Genomic DNA, 20,860 nt, shown 5'->3' with positions numbered 1-20,860 from the left:
CTCAGCACAGGACACACATGGAGCTGCTGGAGAGGGGCCAGAGGAGCCCCAGAAATGACCCGAGGCTGGAACAGCTCTGCTGGGAGGACAGGCTGAGAGAGTTGGGGTGTTCAGCTGGAGAAGAGAAGCTCCGGGGAGATCGTAGTGCGGCCTTTCCAGACTTAAAAGTGTTGATAAGAAAGATGGGACAGACTTTTGAGCAGGGCGAAATTATTCTGATTTCTGAGATAAAGATTCGGAAAATGCACATTTTGCTGCATCTTCACCAGTTGAACACGTGATGAAGGGAAAAGAGAGACGGAGGCAGAGAAGGGAACGGTTATGAAAAGCCAGAGGGCGGCCGGTCACACAAGAACCCGGGGGCATTTCCATTCTGGAGTCACTTTCTCCAGATGCAACTTTTTGATCCAATATTTCCTGAATATCAAGAGCGATGGTGCAGCTGTGAAGCTGTTTGACTGTGGAAGAACCACTTCAGAGACAATATATACTACAAACTCAGGCAAACAATATGGCGTATTCTTTACGAGGCAATTCTGTGCCAGAAGGATGTCTGTGCAGAGAGATGGGGGAGACCTCAGTGAGGCCTTTCAGACTTAAAAGGGGCTGAGAACAAGGATGGGACAGACTTTTGAGCAGGGCCTGTTGCGATAGGACAAGGGGTGATGGTTTTAAACTAAAAGAGGAAGATTCAGGCTAAACATAAGGAAGAAATTTTGACCCCTGAGGGTGGTGAGAGCCTGGCCCAGGTTGGGCAGAGAGGTGGTGGATGAACCATCCCTGGAGACATCCCAGGCCAGGCTGGACGGGGCTCTGAGCAACCTGAGCTGCTGAAGATGTCCCTGCTCATGGCAGGAGTTGGATTAGATGGTTTTCAAGGTCCCTTCCAGCCCAAACCATTCTACGATTCTGTTCTCTTTTAAATTAATGGGGATTTGAATCTCTGAACTCACCAGTAATTTGCTTTCAGGGCAACTAAAGTTAGAGAAACCTACGTATCTTTGTTTCTTGTTTCTGCACACTGTGTTGCTTCTTCGGGCGCTGAATCTCTGAGCAGAGTGGGTTTTATTCTATTATGGTGGTATGTGCAGATAAAACGGAGGATGATGCAGAGCGGGAAGCGCAGTTGCTGGAGATGCGGCTGACGCTCACCGAAGAAAGGAACGCTGTCATGGTCCCTTCCGCGGGCAGCGGCATCCCCGGAGCTCCGGCCGAGTGGTATGAATGTATATTATTATACGCAAGAGAATTTACAGCCCGTTCCTGCCTTGCATTGCTGCCATTTCTTGCTTTCCTCAATCTGGCCTCTGTACCCTGGATGAGCAAAGTTGTTAAAATTAGGCCTCTTGCTTTGATTAGGCTGTGGATCTGAAGTCCAGGAATGCTATTTAGTAAACGATACCGTTATTGATCAGGGCATAATTATGACCTTCTGAACAAAACAATCCATATTTATTACCACTGCACTTACCATTTGAAACAAATGATCTAATATGTTAATTACTTAGTTCATTCACTTAAAAGGCTGCTCCGTCATAATAAAACGGCGCCTACCGAAGCGTTTTGTTGCACTCCTGGTTTGAGGATGAAGTCTGTTTAGTCAGGAAATGTTCCATATAAGTTTTAAACATTAAAAATAGTAAAATAGGCCAGGCTGAGGTTGCCATACAACAGCTGTTAACAACCGCAGGTAGAGCAAGGTTGTTTCACTTCAAACCTCTTGTCTTCAGTTGCTGTCAACTTGCCGAGCAAACCTCCAGCAATATTTATTGATGAAATATTGAGATTTAAGCTGAAGGTTGTTAAAGCTGGTACTTCTGAAACATAAAGAAATGCCGGTGCTTGTTGGAAACACATCAGCTGTAACCAGGTTTGAAAACAGCGGAGCTGCAGGAACATACTTGAGGAAGAATCAGGTTTGGACACATTTGTACCAAAGGAAACGTTCAGTATGGTTCAAGCACCTTATAGATGACATAAGACTCCAGCCTGCTCTTGTTCGCCCTAAAATTCGTCAAGTCCAAGTTTATAATGAGATGGCTACAGCCTTTCTAAGATTGCAACAAGAAGTCTTCATGTCTTTTGTGCTTCATGTTACACTTTTAGTAATTAACATTTAGTTATTAACGTTGTGTAGCTTAAAAGACCACCTCTCTTACTCTTTCATTATCTGAAAGAGATGCAGCTCCGATGCTTAAATATCTATATTTTACAAGAAAGAGTAACAAGTGCATTGTGGCAACATCAATGTAAGGGTAGAAAGCTGGATTTTCTGCCTCTTTGCCACCATCACTATCGCAGAGGGGTTTGCATTTAATAAATGTGCGTGTCAGAGTAAATAAACTTAATTTTGCTATGAGCATTTTAGAGGGAAAAAACATTTCTGAAAGCAGAAGGTCAAAGAATATAATAATTGTAAGAGAGCTGCTATAAAAGAAATACCAGTTTGGTTGAGTCTCTCTGAATCTGCAACAGTAAATTAAAATAAAGCTGTTTGCCAAGATTATCAATGGTCTGGCTTAGGATTGCAGTTGGACTGAATGCGATGTACTGTGGGTACGTGAGCTGGGTAAATCTGCCTTAGTTTAAATGCCATTGTCCCTGTCTTATGTTTTTAGGACGCCAGTGCCTGGTATGGAGACTCACATTCCTGTTATTTTCCTTGACTTGAGTGGTAAGTGGTTCTTAAAATGGCAAAGCACTTGGAAACAAACTTCGTATAACAAATGACATTATAGACTTTAAGCCAGCTAAGGAAATGAAGAAATGCCTGGAATGGCAGGTAGATTAGTGGATAATTTACACTGAAAAGTATTTAATGTTTCTAAATACACAGCGTTATATATGGAAGGAACCGTAGGTTTTAATAATCTCAATGTTTTGCAGATATTTCGGAAGTAAAATAGGAACAGTGAGATGAGGACACCTAAGGGAGTGAACAACAAAAGACGGTGGAAATAGATTGCTCAGAATGGCCTTTCTGGGGTCTCTCATAATGATATAGCATCAGTGTGTATATATATATATATATATATATATAAAATATAAAAATATTATATGATCAGATATGATATATATGATATTATCAGATATTATATATATATCAGATATATATCCTTATATATATAGGATATAGCACTGATGACTTAGAAGAAAATGTGATATCATGAGAAATGTGATGCCACTGGAAATGTGATAGCATGTGAAGTGTGATGTCACAGAAAATGTGACGTCACTTGACATGTGATGTCACGGGAAATGTGATGTCACTGGTAATAACACCTGGCGTGATAAGCTCACATTAGTTTTACAGAGTGTGATTGTATTTCTTCGAACAACGGATATTTCCATACGTCCAGATACAAGGTCCAATTCAATCAACGTGTTTGGCAGACACTTCTACCAAAGGCAGGAAATTGTAGCCAAGAAAGCAGCAACCCCTGAGTAGCCCAGCGAGCCGAAAGTGCGGAATCAATTGAACAAATCCTTGTTATGACGTTTAAAAGAGGGTTAACGCTGTTGACATTTAGCATTTGTTCACCACAAAAAGCGCATCGATACGTCCAATGGCTTCAGAGAGGAGCTGGTTAATCATTCATTCATGGGACTAGCGCCAGGGCAAGCCGAGCTTCTCAAAAACCAGATTAAGGATTTGTTTAATCATGGCCTAAAAGTACCGTAATTTTACTTGCTCAACCAGCAGCTTATACTTATTAAAAAGAAAATTAAAATAAACACCACCTAACTAATGCCAAATGAGTGATGTACTTACTATGGTTGAGCTGCTGAATATATACCTGTGAGCAGGAGGGATGTTTACTGCTGGGGGAGAATCCCAAATGATAGAGGAGTTGATAAGGCTTGGGTCTGCGTCTCCAAATTTTAGTGCACATTTAGGATCCTTTTGGAAGCGGAGCAAGGCGGGGAGCTTTGCTTTTGTAGGTAGAGCACAAGTAGCTATGCTGTGAGTTATCAAAATGGGAATTGGTGACTTGCGGGATGTTTTTAAAAGGGATAATTGCTTTGTGTCGCTTCCATTTCCAGCTGATGACTTCAGCTCCCAAGACAACCTGGATGACGCCGAAGCGGGCGGGTGGGACGCCACCCTGGTTGCAGAAGAGGAGGAGGAATTCTTTGAGCTGCAGATCGTGAAGCATCACGACAGCGAGGTGAGCGGATACAGCTCGGTAGGTTCATCATAGGAGCATTTCAGTTGTTCTCTTGATGTGTCAAGGTGTGAAAATAACGCGGCAAAGACGGAACACAAAGGGATACGTTGGTTTCTTATCTTATTAGAGTCTGGAAGCCCCCAGCTGAAAAACTAAATCATATTAACTCTTACTCCGGGTAACATATTTACCTCTGAATCGTTACATTCATTATACTCCATTCTGCCACAAAGATCATAGTTTTATCATTTTACAATTATTAATCTATAATTTTTGGTCCTAGTTTGAGAATATTCTCTGATTAAGGTTTCTTTTTTTACCTTAAATTTTGCTCCTTACTCTGAAACTTACTTAGAATCACAGAATCATTTTGGTTGGAAAAGACCCTCAAGATCCTCAAGTCCAACCATAACCACTAAACCACATCCCTAAGAACCTCATCTGCTTCTTTTTATATTCATAGAGGAGCTTTATTCCTTATTTTTGGGTAGATTTTGGATAGATTTTATGTTCTGTTTTGTTTTTAAAACCTGTCAAGATGGCTACCAGGCCAATTTTCTAATGGCTTGGCGATAAGCCATTGAAATCTTTAGTAATGCTTATATTTTAGCATTCAAAAAGAGAAATTCCAGCTAGAAACATTTCAGCGAAGTTTTTTCTCATATACAGACATTAGAGTCTGTGTGGTGTGATGGAAGATTTTCCCTGCAATCTCTGTTGTTCTCTGGTTTATCTTAATAAATGAGGCCAAATGAATGAGTTCCTATAGTTCTGCATCTTCTCTAATTTCTGTGCGATGCTCCTGGGTATTCAAAGATCATTTTTTCAAGTGGAAACGTTCCAGGGTTTGAGCAAGTTGGCATTTTTAACCCCGTCGTCTTCATTCGGCGAACTCATCTTGATTTTTAAATGGCCTCTTCTCAAGCGCAGGGATTTCTCTTCGTAGGGAGCGAAACGGAGGCGCTGACTCTCCAAATTTATGTATTATGTATTTTTGTTAATGATGCTTAATTAATTACGGGTAATTATACACCTAATTATGCTTATTAGAGGATGCATATTTTTTTTGCTTTGCAGGTGAAAGCAGAAGCCTCATGGGATTCCACAGTCCACGACTGTATCCAGCTCAGTAAGGGAACAGCGGCAGATGAAAGAGTTTATCTCATTGTGAGAGTCACCGTCCAGCTCAGCCATCCCGCAGAAATGCAATTAGTGCTGCGCAAGCGCATTTGTGTTAACGTATACGGCAGACAGGTATATCTTCTATAATCCTCTGTGCTTTCACGCTGCCTTATGTTCAACACTGCTTGAAGTGCTGTGATTTGGGCTGCTGCTGTTTCCCTGAAAATAAGACAGGGTCTTACTTCATTTTTGCTCCCAAAGATACTTAGTTTTTACATATATAGCTGCCTTGACACTATTTAAATTGCCTTTTTTTATGAGCCGTAATGAGGGCTTATATTTGGGGTAGGGCTTATATTTGGGGTAGGGCTTATATTTGGAGTATCCTCAAAATCCTGAAAAATCACGCTAGGGCTTATTTTTGGGGTAGGTCTTATTTTTGGGGAAACAAAGTATGACTCTTATTTTTTTGTATCCGCCTGAATGGAAGCACCGTGTCAATGGCAAAGAGAATTTACACTGCCAAGTAGTTTTCATAGTATCTTTCATGTTGTGGATGATAACGCGGCTTCTTTTTAAAGGCTCAGTGGCATCTGAGTATGAGAGATTCAGTGTTATTTGTATTAATTACTAAGTACTTTCTTCCCAGTCACTGAAAAAGCAGAACATGGTAGTTCATGTTTTGCAAAAACTGGGCTTCAGATGAAACGTGTGTGTTTCTCTGCTCCTATATTATGTTCGCACATCACTGTTAACCATTTCTATTTATGCATCCAGATATTTAGAGATAAACTAGCAATAATCGTAGCACAAATCCCTGTGTGTAATTTGTCAAAGTTAATAATTCCTGGTCGTTAATGTTGTCCAGAGCGTATTCAATAGATAAATTGAGCATGCCGATAATTCCGATTGTGTTAAGTCTTCATCAATTCTGTTTTCTACAGATGTAGTCAATGATGATTTTAATTCTATTCTTTCTTGCTCGGTTTCTAAAAATCCGCATCAATAACCTTTCCCGGGTGTTGTTCTCGGCAGCATCTTGCAATGACTCATCTCGGCATTAATTCAACAGTCCGGTTCTTAACCCTGCAAGGCGCCAAGTCAGCATAAGTGACGACCGTGCCCCTTAAATCATTCTTCATAACGATCTCTTCGGTCAAGAATTTAATGCCTGTGCTTGTCAATATTCAAGACAAGTCACCTAGGGCTCTGGAAAACAAAAAAAAAATGCCTCTAGAAGTAGCGAATGCTTTGGTGAATCGGTCACCTTGCAATGAAGGCTCCAGTATAAGTTGGGGAATGACCTGTTGGAGGGCAGTGTAGGGGAAAGGGACCTGGGGGTCCTGGGGACAGCCGGGTGACCATGAGCCAGCACTGGGCCCTTGTGGCCAGGAAGGCCAATGGTACCTGGGGTGGGTTAGAAGGGGGTGGTCAGTAGGTCAGAGAGGTTCTCCTGCCCCTCTGCTCTGCCCTGGGGAGACCACACCTGGAATATTGTGTCCAGTTGTGGCCCCTCAGTTCCAGCAGGACAGGGAACTGCTGGAGAGAGTCCAGCGCAGCCACCAAGATGCTGAAGGGAGTGGAGCATCTCCCGTGTGAGGAAAGGCTGAGGGAGCTGGGGCTCTGGAGCTGGACAAGAGGAGACTGAGGGGGGACTCATTCCTGGGGATCAATATGGAAATGGGCAGTGTCAGGAGGATGGAGCCAGGCTCTTCTGGTGACAACCAGTGACAGGACAAGGGGCAATGGGTGCAAACTGGAACACAAGAGGTTCCACTTAAATCTGAGAAGCAACTTGTTGGGGGTGAGGGTGGCAGAGCCTGGCCCAGGCTGCCCAGGGAGGTTGTGGAGTCTCCTTCTGTGCAGACATTCCAACCCGCCTGGACACCTTCCTGTGTAACCTCATCTGGGTGTTCCTGCTCCATGGGGGGATTGCACTGGATGAGCTTTCCAGGTCCTTTCCCATCCCCGACATTCTGGGGTTTTGTGATTCTGTGAATCCTTTCTCTGCATCTAAAATACAGACAAGTTGTTTCCAAATCTTTGATCTCTCATGTATTTATTGGCTAGTCTTTTGGACTTCTTTCATTGTAAACTAAAATATATCCAGGTGGAATATGTTAAACTGTGTTTTCCTTAAGGCAATAAATATTTTCCTTTCTTTTTTGTGCCTCCACACAGGGTTTTGCACAGAGTTTCCTCCGAAGGATGTCGCACCGGAGTTCCATCCCTGGCTGCGGTGTCACTTTTGAGATAGTCTCAAATATTCCAGAGGTGAGTAATAAATCGGAGTGTCTGAAATTGGCTAAGAGCCTCCAGCTTTCTGATTTTTCCCTCATTTTGAGGGTGCTATTTCTTGCTGCTGCAAGTGTAAACTACGATTCTCATAAAAGAGTAAGCATGTTCCTTTACATGCTGCGGCTGAGCAGCAACCTGTGTCTCATCGGCGTCGCTTTTGTGTTTTGTTGAGCGAGCGTCTCTTTGTTCAGGTCCTCGAAAACACGTTTTAAAGAGAGAAAAAAAGGGGAGGAAAGATGGGTGGGTGAAGTGCCCGATGTGGGAAGCATGAGAATATATAAAAAAATAACAAAAGTGGCTTGTTCTAAGTAACGTCTTGATGCGGCTCTTGATTCCTGAGCGTGTTCATAGATGCTAATCCTCTCCTTCCAAGCAGATGCTCTATCAGAGCACTTGTGAAAACATGAGCACATGAAGAGCCCGAAGTCTGATTGCAGCCTGACTCTGTCTTTTCTGTTCTGCTCTGTTTTGTGCTCTCCAAACTGTTTCTCAAGCAACGTTCTATTTCTTTTCTTGCAAGTCACTTGGAATTTTGGATAGGTAACGCCCCCAATGGGTTTAAGCACCTTCTAATTACAAACCACCTGAATGCAGCCCTTTTGCTAATAAATGGCAAGATCTCACTGCGGACTCTCAGAAACGCACAGAAAAAAAACAATAAGCACATAGAGCGTGCTTAACCAACCTCACCGCCTTTTATGAGGATGTGACCAGGTGGAGAGATGATGGCAGAGCGGTGGATGTGGTCTGTCTTGATTTCAGTAAAACATCCAGAGACCTGGACAGGCTGGAGAGTCGGGTGGGAAAAATTTAATTAAATAGAACAAGGGCAAGTGTAGAGTCTTGAATCTGGGCAGGAACAGCCCCAGGTTCCAGTGTAAGTCGGGGAATGACCTATTAGAGAGCAGTGTAGGGGAAAGGGACCTGGGGGTCCTGGGGACAGCAGGGTGACCATGAGCCAGCACTGGGCCCTTGTGGCCAGGAAGGCCAATGGTACCTGGGGTGGGTTAGAAGGGGGTGGTCAGTAGGTCAGAGAGGTTCTCCTGCCCCTCTGCTCTGCCCTGGGGAGACCACACCTGGAATATTGTGTCCAGCTGTGGCCCCTCAGTTCCAGCAGGACAGGGAACTGCTGGAGAGAGTCCAGCGCAGCCACCAAGATGCTGAAGGGAGTGGAGCATCTCCCGTGTGAGGAAAGGCTGAGGGAGCTGGGGCTCTGGAGCTGGACGAGAGGAGACTGAGGGGGGACTCATTCCTGGGGATCAATATGGAAAGGGGGAGTGTCAGGAGGATGGAGCCAGGCTCTTCTGGTGACAACCAATGATAGGACAAGGGGTAATGCGTTCAAACTGGAACACAAGATGTTCCACTTAAACACGGGAAGCAACTTGTTGGGGGTGAGGGTGGCAGAGCCTGGCCCAGGCTGCCCAGGGAGGTTGTGGAGTCTCCTTCTGTGCAGACATTCCAACCCGCCTGGACACCTTCCTGTGTAACCTCATCTGGGTGTTCCTGCTCCATGGGGGGATTGCACTGGATGAGCTTTCCAGGGCCCTTCCAACCCCTGACATTCTGGGATCCTGTGATCCTGTAACAGTGGCAGGAGCACCCATGCAGTTGGCATGGCACAAGTTCCTTCAATGTAATAAGGCTTATATTTAGAAATATTCAAGAGGGTGTCTGAATATACTTCTGATATTAAGGGAGAACAATGTTGAATCTGTGCTGCATGTTTAAAAACCACATTTTCTTCAAGGCTGATGGGAGATATTTTGTTGCAGAAGGACGTAATTTCTGTTTGTCTTCCCAGGACGCTCAAGGAGCTGAAGAGCGGGAGGCACTGGCCCGAATGGCAGCGAATGTTGAAGACGCAGCTTCAGCCGACTCGGAAGCCTATATCGAGAAGTACCTGCGCAGCGTGCTGGCCGTGGAGAACATTCTCACCTTGGACCGGTTGCGCCAGGTCTGGTTTTAATGCTGCAGCAAACAGCAGAGAATGTACTTAATAGGAAGAGCGTATGGCAATGCAAACGTTCTCCTAAGTGCACGCAGCGGCTCACAAACCTCCGCCCCACAAAGTGTGCATGTGGCAAACATCCAAAGCAGCAAATGCGGCTCGCTCGAGTCATGTCCTCACTCAACTACCTCCCGTATAGATGGAAGAGACCGAGAGCTTTATGTGAAATGCACTATGATGGGATCCTCGGTTTGTTTTCAAGACCACACATTGCTAATTTTGGCTTAGAAAAAGTCATCGCGTGGCATTCACTTTTGCTTTCAAAAGCTTGGGGTTTAGCGATAGCTTCCAGAGTCACTGGTACAATTCTTGCCATTTTGCCCATGTTCTACCTTGAACTAACCAAACCCATTATGTCCATAAATAACACATTGATTGGGTTAATCTCAAGTGCTGTAACTCGATCTGTTTACTGGGAAAAATGCAGGAGAGAAAAACACTTATTGAAAATTGTTCTTCTGAATCTAAATTATGCAAGTACAAAAGAAAGTTATGCAAAACAAGCTAGAATATGCGCCTGCCCACTGTAAATTAATGCTGAAGTGTGATGCACTCTAAGTATTTAAAGCAAGTTTCCTGTCATATGTAATTAGTTTAAAGGATTAAAATAGGAGCTTTGCTGGGAAGGGGAGTCTTAGTCGTTGCAGCTGGAACAGTCATCTCCTAGAATGAGAGCTAGCTGGAAAATCATACATGTGCCAATCAGCAAAATACTAGATGTCAGAGTTTATCCACTCTTATAGTTGCAGCCACGTTACATGCAATTTTTGGATTACAAGACTTTATAGAGCAGTAAGACTAGAAATATTCTTATATAGACAAAGGTATCCCGGGACGATTGGAGCTTCGATGCATCTTTTAATTTGTTTCGTTTCTCTTGGGCAGGAAGTTGCAGTGAAAGAGCAGCTGATGGGAAAAGGGAAACTGTGCCGCAGGAGCCTGAGCTCTCCCAATGTGAACCGGGTGAGTGTCCTTCCCACCTGCAGAGGATTGAGGGCAGCGGGGCCCCTTTTTGGCTTGCAGGTCCCTGTGATGCCGGATCATGGAGCAGAGCAATAAATTCCCTTCTGTTCGACCCTTCCGTGCTGTTTGTGAGCACGTAAATCGCCAAGTGGAGACACAATTTGCGCGCATTAATGCTTTCATCATACAGGCGAGCGTGCTTGGAAGCGCCCCCGTAAATCCAGACTGAAAGAGCAACGTAAAAAGAACTTCTGCCTTTTTGCTGGAGCTTTTTTCACTTAGGTATCAAGTTCAAGATTCTTTTTCTTTAGAAGATTTGGAAGCAAGTTATAGGTATTTACTGAACTTAAACTTTGTAACAGCATTACAAAGACAAGACTTGTCCAAACTTTACAGTTAAATGCTTTGGTAGAACTGGTGGCCAAACTTGTCAAGTTCTGGCTCCTTCCAGGTCAATAATCAGGATTTCACCTTTCATCTCTTGGATTTCGGTTCTGCTTTAATGACAACATTATTTTCATGTTTCCTCACGTTTGTCAAGAGGTGTATTTATCGGTTGGTTTTGTTAATGAATAATTCTGCTTGTCTTTACTGTTTCAGCTTTCTGGAAGCCGCCAAGATTTAGCACCCCCCTATAACCTGAGCTTTAACCGGGTAAGTAGCTGAAGGTCTGGGAAATCTGTAGAAAAAAGGTGATTATGGTGACTACACAATAGCAGATAATTCAGCCCATTACACTCCTTAAATATACCATATTTATTTCAAAAGCAAAAGATTGAATTTACCTTTACTTTCCAAATCTGATAAACCGAAGGGTCGTCTGATAGATATTCTGCCCAGGGAGCATGTATTCATTTTAAAAGGGAGAATCTAGTGGTGACAAGGCATTTTAATGCATAATGCGGTTGCACGGAATGATGGAATTTTGATGTAGTGCTCTAGCATTGGTTGCTAAATCTGCTACATCTCATCCATGTAAAGAATGCTAAAATGATAAAGTGCTTATAACAACTTCTGTTTGGAGAGAATGCTTCAATATTGTAGGTTTTTAAAGCAAAAATTAAAGGTTGGAGTTGTTAATGATTTCTGTTTCTCTCCTCCCTTCCCCTCAATGATTCCTCCCATTGCATGTTTCAGAGCCCAAAGGTCCCAGCAGAGGTAAATGCATTAGGTCCACCTAATGAGTGGGATAATAATTTTATCTCACTATAAAGCTCGTTTTGCTCACTTCAGCGCTTTTCCTTCCTGCTTTGAAGATGCTGCTGGCGGTGTCTTATTTGCATAGCACATAGCAAAGGAGTTTTCCTGTTGAAAAGCCTGTCATTAATGCAGCGCGAACCCGGTACAAACGCGAGAAGTTTCTCCTTCTTGGGTGCATCTTTAATGCTGTTTCCTGAGGTTCTTTGGGTGAAGTTATTTCAGAAATGACCCCATCTTAGCTAAAAAAATATAATGATACATATGAAAACAAGCATATATGTGCCAGTCATGTAGACATGAGCCTGGAGATGAAACATTGAGCATTTCTTCCGAATTTTCCTCAGGCTTTGGATAGTTCAGTGTTAACAACTTTGATTTCTATGAAAGAATGACTTCATATTAACAGTAGGCCAATGGAAAATGTGTTTACCCTTAACGCTTTGGGAGGAATGACTTGGTTGTACCGAGCTTTGGTTAACCGGAGTTAATCGGCCGTGGTTTGCATGGAGTTCTGCAGCTCTTCACTGTGGTTGATGCAGCCAAGGTCGCGCATCGTCCCCGCTTCCCGGCTTCATCTCAAGGCACTTGTTCCTCAGGACGTGGGGGATGCAAACCACTGTCACGGTCCATTCGGCGATGGACTCGTGATGGTTTGTTTACCTTGATTTCGAGGCGCAAAATTAAGGCAATCAAAATGCCGAGGGGTTAGGATTCAATCCAACGGTGTTACTTTGTTATTTGGCCCATAGAGCGGCACGCGATAGAGAAAGTAGGAAAAAGGGAAAGAAAAGGAAAAGGTGGGAATGAGGATTGGTTACCACCAATGGGTTCCAAAGGCGTCCCTCTGGTCTCTGGTCCTGTAGAGTCCTGCTGGTCCTGCATTGTGATCCGGGATCCTCTGTTGGGGAGATCAACAGTGTCCATTCGGGAGTTGCGTCTTATGCGTCTTCACCCCCATCACTCCCATTGATTGAGGCCAGACTCCGCCTTGATCTTGCAAGCCAGGCTTAACTGCACAGGCTTGAAAGATCCATGCTTCTTTTGCCAGTGCTTACGTGGCTGCATTCAAGGGTCTCTCTCTGGTCCATTGGGTGACTCAGGACCCGTGTTGAGCTTCTGGGCATGCACCTTTTCATTGACCATTGTTTGTTGACTAGTGCAACACAATGCTGCTCCTCAGGCGTCTCTCGAAGCCAGTGTCCATTTGTTCTTTCCATCAGGGCCTCAGTTCTCCCAGTTCCTGTTCACGCAAATGCTGCTCCATCTTCAGACCAACTCTTACAACACCCCTGGTAGAAATTTCTCCTTTCCAATGGGTCTCTGGTGCACTTTCCTTGGGCAGATTGAAGAAAAGCTTTTGCGATCACGATGAAATGTTACATGAATTATTAGAATCATATAATAGTTTGGGTCGAAGGGACCTTCCCATCCCATCCATTCCCACCCCTGCCATGAGCAGGGATGTCTTCACCAGCTCAGGTTGCTCAGGTTTAGCATAAACGATCTGAGAACGTCTCGATACATGGAGTTCTAGCTAAGCCAGACATCTTTGTCACTTGCAGAGAAATTTAGTGAAAAAGAAGTCATAAATAGTTTTTCTTAACTAGGAATTTGGTTTTATTACTACAAAAAGCTAATCTCAAACAGGTGGTTTATTATATCATGAGGAACATCAGTCACCAGATAGTAACAGCACCGTGAGTTGGGTGGAGAACTAAGTCTGTGTGCTTTAATATTGGAAGCCCTCAATATGTTTCAGAATATTGCTCTACTTTTATTCCATTCATTCATATTTCTCCCTAATTTGTCATAATTATTCCTTGCATTCTTGCTGTATTTACTGTGGATTTTTAGCTTTGTGGAAAGGGCTCTAGGGTCTCGTTCCTGTCTGCAAAGCACCATTCATCCTGGTAAGATGGACTCCGCTTCATCCTTCAGCGCTAGGAAGCCAGGACTCACTCCCCTAGAAACAATATTAAACAAGTTAGAAAAATAAGTGAAGATTGTGCTGGTGCAACTAAGATCAGAACCTTCCAGAATTTGAAGTCGGATTCATATTGCAGCCATAGTTGAATTTTTCTCACTGAAATTGTACAACGAGGTGGAAACGTTAAAGAATATCTCTGTGTACTGCCACCACACAGCTTCCAAAGAGCAGGGTGACTCTCACACTGAGATATGAAATATTTAAGTCACCATTGGCATCTTTTAAATAATAACTCGTAAGATTAAAATATCTAACCGACAAGGAGATGCCTTCTAGATTTCCTTCAGTCTTACAGATATTTCATGTTAGCTTAAGACTGCTTTTGGTCTCAGCTCTAAGCTATATCTTGTTTAAATGAGAAAAAGACGATTTTTGCTGCTGTTATCACTCCAGATGTGACTATGGGAGAGCGAGGTGGATTTTATTCCATCTTGCACATTAGCACATGGCAGAGTGTAGAGTCTTAATGGTGACAGAAGATTCAGAGCTGGATTTTTACAATCCAGGGTGTTTGCATTGGAAGCAATGACTTAAACTGGATGAATGAGAAGGCCAAAGAATGGAAGGCACCTCTGACTTGCTTTACGGGTCTTCTTCAGCCTATAATCGTGTATAGAGGATACATTTCATAAATTGTTCTTAAAACATCTTTCTGCAAACTGTCTTTGCCAGTCGTCCTTCCTTTCCTAAAATCCTAGTACCTTATAGCTCAAAAAACATGTATCCAGAAGCCAAGAGAGACAAGATGGTGCCATTGAACCTTCAGGTTTCAGTGTGTACCAGAGGTTTTTTCTACCAAATCAGTACCATGTAGATCACTCGGAATAATCTCACCGTTCATGAGAACAAGTGCCTTTTGCCCCAGCCGTACGTTTCTATTTAAGTGCTACGTGGTCACCTTTTCCCAAGCCTTTCCCGAACTGTGGAAATAATGAAACGCAAGCACTCTTCATTTCTCTTACCCAGTGGCAGCATTTTAATGGTCTGTCAACTCCAGGAGAAGAATTGTCAGGTAAAGCCTATAGATGACTTAGGTAGCGATCGCCCCTATTTGCTCCAAAGTTTTCATGCGTGTTGTTGCTGATGAAATAAATTCCCTGGTGTTTTTGATGTGTGAAAGAAGGGAAGAAGAAGGTATTATAAAAATAAACCACGTTCCCAACAGCTCTTGTTAAAATACATCAAGGGACGTGCGTTCTTCCAGTGGCTATTTGTGATTTGTTGAGTTGAGTCACTTGACCTCTGTTTGGTCACTTGGCAGAGACCAAATATATTCATTAAATGATGGCTCCTCTGGGCAGATGATTTACAAGCTTCCTTCCTTTCTCTCACCACCCTTCTTGATAGAAGAAAGATTCACAGCGCTTAAATAACCCCCGTTGCTTAGACTTGAAGTGTTTCAGTTAGTGAATGCACAAAGCAATCATGTGAGAGCACTATATAACGTGCGATGTGAAACTTGAGAACTTCATCAAGTTAATATAGTTAATAATTCTTTTTATTATTGTTATTTTTGTGAGATTGAGATGGGTTACCTTTCGGTTTAGTAAAATCAATCATTGGTGAACTGCCTTTTGTCTGCAGGTTCTTTGCATGGCCGTTGACCCTTTCAGTTGCCTTCAGTAGTTCATTTTGCCAATGTTTCTCCACCTGTTGCCCTGAATTACCTATTTTTATTGGTTTGCTGTCATCTCAGTCTAAAATGATGATTTTTCTTCTCCCTCCAAAGTGAGTGTTATTTAAAAACCCAAGTATATGGCCAGACAAATCCTCTTCTCAAGCGCATATTCCTATTCTTGGGACCTGCATTTTATTTAACCTCACAAAGCATAGAACATTAAAGTAAAATTATTTGGAAAACATAGTCATCCATAATATTAAGGCTGATGCAAAATTACCTAAAGATCCTAAGATAAAAACATTTTCCTAAGGAAAAAGGCACTAAAACTTATCAGATCTTATCAGATCTAGGAAGTAAGACACGTGGCTGAAATGGTTTATTTTGGAGCAGTCAATGAAGGGCGGTTCTGACTCAACAAAGGGATTCAGAAGATGATTGAGTTGCTCCTTACCTGCCTTAAATCAGCGTTGTAGTAACTGGAAAACTTTCCTGTAAGTCCTTCAGTTCCTTCTGTCTCTTGGTCTCCAGAAGCACTTAGGCTTGGCCTATAGGTAGAAAATGATTAAGACGTCACCCCTGTCCGCTTGGCATTACTAAGTGGATCATTATGCTGTGATCCCAAAGTACCACCCACCAAACTTCATTTCTAAAAAAAAGCCTTGAGGTGGTTTGCACTCTTCCGTGGTTCTTTGTCTTAACCTAATGCCAACATCTACGGAATTGGTTGCGGACCAGAAGGCACCAAAACCAAACAGTATTTCCAGATCGTTTTGAGTCTTATGGCTACAGTCGTGCATCCAAAAAAATACTGAATTACCTTGAGATATTTTTGCCATCTGGATAAAGTCTCTTCTCATGTTTGACTCTTTTCCTGCAAACTAATCCATGGGAGGGAACTAATCCAATGCAGGGAACGTTTTACATCCCAGAGACAGTTTGAGCGTAGTCTGAAGTCATTGCCTGGTTCCATGCTGGCTTTGTCTGCTGCAGATCGTGAAATAATCCAAATGGCACAATAAGAAAGTCTGAGAAGCGGTATTTTGAAGGGATATAAGTGGGACAGGACCACATGGGGTAAGACCACCTGGAATAACCCGCAGTAGTTGAAACACAAGATGGCAAAAGCTGTTTCTGGGCATAGGGATAGGAAAGAGGAGCATTTTGTGGCAGGAATTTTCAAGACACCAGCATGACTTTTTGATACATGTAAGAAATAAATAAGTTGCAGGTCAAAGATAATGCTGAATTTGGGGGCTTAAAGTGTGGGTAGAACATGTTGATCATCCACACGGATAGCAGGGAGCTTGCAAGAAGGGCTCAAACACCAGCATCCTCAAAAACACAAGACTTAACAAAGCCTGGGTGTTACTGCTAGTCCCAGCCTGGTTACAGCAGTTCTGACGTTCAGGCTGATGGGCCCAGCTCAACTTAGACGTCATTAATCTTTATGTGTCCCAAACGTTGCTTCACAGAAACGGCACCTGTGCTCTTTACATCTAACATATAGACGTTAGCAGGGAGAGGTCTGAACATGGTGCTGCTGTGCAAAAGCATGAGTTACTTGCTATTCAAAGCAGGAGAGCTTCAACGGGACCGACTTATAGATCCGCCTGGAAACGATTTTTGCCCTGGGCTGACCTTCAACCCGTTGGAGAAATCTATTCTTCCTGTCCTGGCTTATTTATTATTTGTGAAACATTCACGACTTGAAGTTACAGTTAAGATTAGTTTAGCTGCCTGTCGTTTGCTGCTCAAGGTTGGATTATTTCCTTGCATCCAACAGTGTGAAGCTTCTGGAAAAGGCGCATTTCCCCTTCTTCCCCTAGGAAAATATATGGAAAACTTGTGCTCTGGGATGCAGCAGGTCTGTCCATCCCTTGTGACTCCTTTCTACTATGTTTGCTGCACCATCTCATCGTTAGAATATTTCTCTTTTGGTTATGTCTTTTAAAAGGACAAGCAAGATTCAGATACAATATAATCCAGACAAGTAAAGATATCATACCAAGCACAGCGTAACTAACCGAAGTGCAATCAGACTTGGATTTCTATGGGTTTGGCTGCCCCATCCTCTCTTTGCAACCTCTGTTTCTAGAAAGGTGAAACTTTGTGAGGTGGTTGTGCTGGACAGACCAACACTTTTCCACAAAGACATTGAGACTTCTTGTAGCATTGGAGACTTAGCGTAATCATTGCTGGCCAATCTGCAAAAGATTTTACATTTCAAGATGATCGAGTTAGGATAAAACGGTTTGGCCACATAGATTCTTGACGCCCGTGCACTGATGTGAAGTATTAACTGGGAGATTCTCTCCGTCAGCCAAGAGACTTTGTCATGGAGCCAGTTTCTGACCCATGAGGTTGGGATGAAAGACGCGGAGCCACAATGGACCTTTATAAAAGTTCTTTCCTAACAGCATCAAAACTCCAACCTGTCTTGTCTTAGTCTTGTTCTTGGCTGCTGGCATCTGCAGCTCGTTGTCTTGTGTTCCATCCGCCTCTTTCCCAGGCTGTTCAAAAGTCCCATTGCCACCATTGTTTCTTCTCAATCTGACGAACTCATCCATTGCCTCATTCTCTGACCCCAGGTATTAATGTCCAGCCGTTAGGATTGTATTTCTTCTCTTGTTCAGAGCTCTGTGTGTCCTCCCCACTTCTCTCTGGCACGCTCAGCCTTTGCTCGTGACTCTTCTGGAGCAGATACACAAAATATTTAGGAATTGGGGGTAGATTGGTTGTAATGTACTCAACTTCCACTACACGGCTGCACAACTGAGTGAACTAATAGAGTTTTAATGTTTATACGTAGAGTTTTTTCTGTGCCTTGATGCTGATGGGAGCTGAGGGTGCTTATCTTTGCTGGACTGGGTGTTTCAGCTCAGAGTGTCTCTGGGGAAGGGTCTGTGCATTCTGATCTTTGTGGAGGGGCTGGCAGGGTATGTAAGTCTTGCTGTATTCCCGCTGATGTGCCAGCTTTGAAAAATACAACTCTTTGTATTGCCGTAGGGCCGATGGGAGAGTCAGCAAGATGTATCCCAAGGTGCCACAAATTCCAGTAGAATCAGCCCGTCTCGTACCTCTCTGCCAGGCTCCGGGCAGCAAAACCGCTCCCCTGATCCAGGTAAGGCGTTTCCTAAAGCTGGAACAGCTTTTCTGAAACTGGACTCAAGTTGTCCAGCTCCTGCGTGTCAGGTAAAGCTGAGCTGCTTTGGGAGATGCAGAGAAATTTATTCTTCAGAGTTCATGCGGTGCCCTCTATGTGAATACTGAGCAGTTGTGGCAAAGCTACTCAGACTCTAGAATATTCCAACTCGCCTTCTCACAGAATCCCAGAATCCCAGAATGTCAGGGGCTGGAAGGGACCTGGAAAGCTCATCCAGTGCAATCCCCCCATGGAGCAGGAACACCCAGATGAGGTTACACAGGAAGGTGTCCAGGCAGGTTGGAATGTCTGCACAGAAGGAGACTCCACAACCTCCCTGGGCAGCCTGGGCCAGGCTCTGCCACCCTCACTGGGAACAAGTTTCTTCTCAAATTTAAGTGGAACCTCCTGTGTTCCACTTTGTACCCATTGCCCCTTGTCCTGTCACTGGTTGTCACCAGAAGAGCCTGGCTCCATCCTCCTGACACTCCCCCTTTCCATATTGATCCCCAGGAATGAGTCCCCCCTCAGTCTCCTCTTGTCCAGCTCCAGAGCCCCAGCTCCCTCAGCCTTTCCTCACACGGGAGATGCTCCACTCCCTCCAGCATTTTGGTGGCTGCGCTGGACTCTCTCCAGCAGTTCCCTGTCCTGCTGGAACTGAGGGGCCACAGCTGGACACAATATTCCGGGTGTGGTCTCCCCAGGGCAGAGTAGAGGGGCAGGAGAACCTCTCTGACCTACTGACCACCCCCTTCTAATACACCCCAGGTACCACAAGGGCCCAGCGCTGGCTCAGCCCACAGCCCCTGCTGTTGCCAGCTGGTCTCCCATCCAAGTACTGACCGGGCCCGACCCTGCTTAGCTTCCCCAATCAGATGAGATCTGGTGTTCTCAGGGTGCTATGGCTGTATATATTATATGTATATATATATACATTCCCCAAGTATATCCTGATAGTATCTAAACCCTTTTTCCATGGTCACCCTGCTGTCCCCAGGACCCCCAGGTCCCTTTCCCCTACACTGCTCTCCAACAGGTCATTCCCCAACTTACACTGGAACCTGGGGTTGTTCCTGCCCAGATTCAAGACTCTGCACTTGCCCTTGTTATAGTTCATTAAATTTTTCCCCGCCCAACTCTCCAGCCTGTCCAGGTCTCACTTTTTTTATCTCTGCTACTGGTTCCGTTAATGCCACGTGGTTTAAGTTGTCCGAAGATCCAATCTTATCCCAGGATTATCTCAATGTCTGAAGTTAGTGGGCTCAGAAAGCACCGTTTGTTCTGTGAGTAAAACCAGCAAAAGCAGCAAAGCCGTGAATGTGGCAGAAAATGAGCAGCTCTTGAATCGGACGCATGATTTTGCAGCTGATTTGCCTAATGTGTGACTGAGAATGCAGAGATCTATAGTAGTGATGTTTTGTACGTCTAACTAGGTTTGCTCAAGGGGGGCTAGTGTGTTAAAAATGCCAGTCTGATTAAGGAGAGTTGAATGCCCCTAACTTTCTTCTTTTTCTTTACTTGCATCTTCCCATCTTTTATTTCTAGTAAGTTCTGTAATTGTTGTTAAAAATGTGTACTGTGTGGGCATCCTTTCTCAATTTTGCTGCTTTTCTTCCTGCTTCTGCAAGTTACAAAGCGTTTTATGTTTCCCATTGCAAACGAGAAGCTTTTTCACACCATGCGATGAAAAAAATGCCATCTCCTGGGGCCACACATTCAGATCCACCCAAATCCATGTGTCCCTTTCGAGGGAGGAGCAAACATTCAGCGCTTTCCCTTGGCTAATGCTTTGACCACTGCAAGATGCCGTCTTAGACTGAAATGCTAATAGTTTTGTAATATGTTTGGGTTGGTTTATCATATAATGGGTTGGGGTTTGGTTTTATGGCATTTTTGGTTTGGTTTTTTGTTTGCTTTGGGGGCTTGTTGTATTTTGTTTGCATTTGTTTGTTCGTTGGAGTTTTTCTGTTTGGGGCTCTTTCCAAAGTATAACTAACCTTGTTTTATCCCTTTTTCCAATAGGTATTGGTAGCCTTGCTGCTTCCTACTTGAACCCCGTCAAGTCCTTCGTGCCTCAGATGCCAAAGCTGCTCAAGTCTCTTTTTCCTGTCCGAGATGAGAAGAAGGGCAGGCAGACCTCTCCTCTTGCTCAGCAGGTAAAAAATTAACCCCAACAGGCTATGCAGTAATACTGGTGAGTGCTATTTTATATGTTGATGCCGAGCAAACCGAGCTTTTAGTCATGGTAAAGCCTCGCGATGCATTTCCCCTCCGTTCCGTCCGAGATAGCGGAGCTGTTCAAACTTATTGATACTCACATGGCTTTTCAGAGGTGCCGAGTGTGCTC

At 43.8% G+C, this 20,860-nt stretch overlaps 1 protein-coding gene across 3 annotated transcripts in view; it reads left to right on the top strand.

Annotated features, from left to right (window-relative positions):
• The window catches only part of KIF13B (kinesin family member 13B), a 128,166-nt gene that overhangs the window by 85,951 nt on the left and 21,355 nt on the right, over positions 1-20,860 (top strand). For 2 of the 3 annotated variants that reach the window (XM_065055606.1, XM_065055608.1), the window contains exons 28-38: positions 1,092-1,218; positions 2,619-2,674; positions 4,045-4,169; positions 5,247-5,423; positions 7,473-7,565; positions 9,394-9,546; positions 10,486-10,563; positions 11,164-11,217; positions 11,701-11,721; positions 18,378-18,492; positions 20,536-20,669. In XM_065055606.1, coding sequence (XP_064911678.1) covers positions 1,092-1,218; positions 2,619-2,674; positions 4,045-4,169; positions 5,247-5,423; positions 7,473-7,565; positions 9,394-9,546; positions 10,486-10,563; positions 11,164-11,217; positions 11,701-11,721; positions 18,378-18,492; positions 20,536-20,669 — 1,133 coding nt within the window. The remainder of the gene's footprint in view (positions 1-1,091; positions 1,219-2,618; positions 2,675-4,044; positions 4,170-5,246; positions 5,424-7,472; positions 7,566-9,393; positions 9,547-10,485; positions 10,564-11,163; positions 11,218-11,700; positions 11,722-18,377; positions 18,493-20,535; positions 20,670-20,860) is intronic. The other variant, XM_065055607.1, reaches the window with a different exon arrangement.

The sequence above is a fragment of the Columba livia genome, chromosome 3, assembly GCF_036013475.1.
Source record: "Columba livia isolate bColLiv1 breed racing homer chromosome 3, bColLiv1.pat.W.v2, whole genome shotgun sequence".
Classification (NCBI taxonomy): Eukaryota; Metazoa; Chordata; class Aves; order Columbiformes; family Columbidae; genus Columba; species Columba livia.
This window is presented reverse-complemented; position numbering and strand designations above follow the sequence as displayed.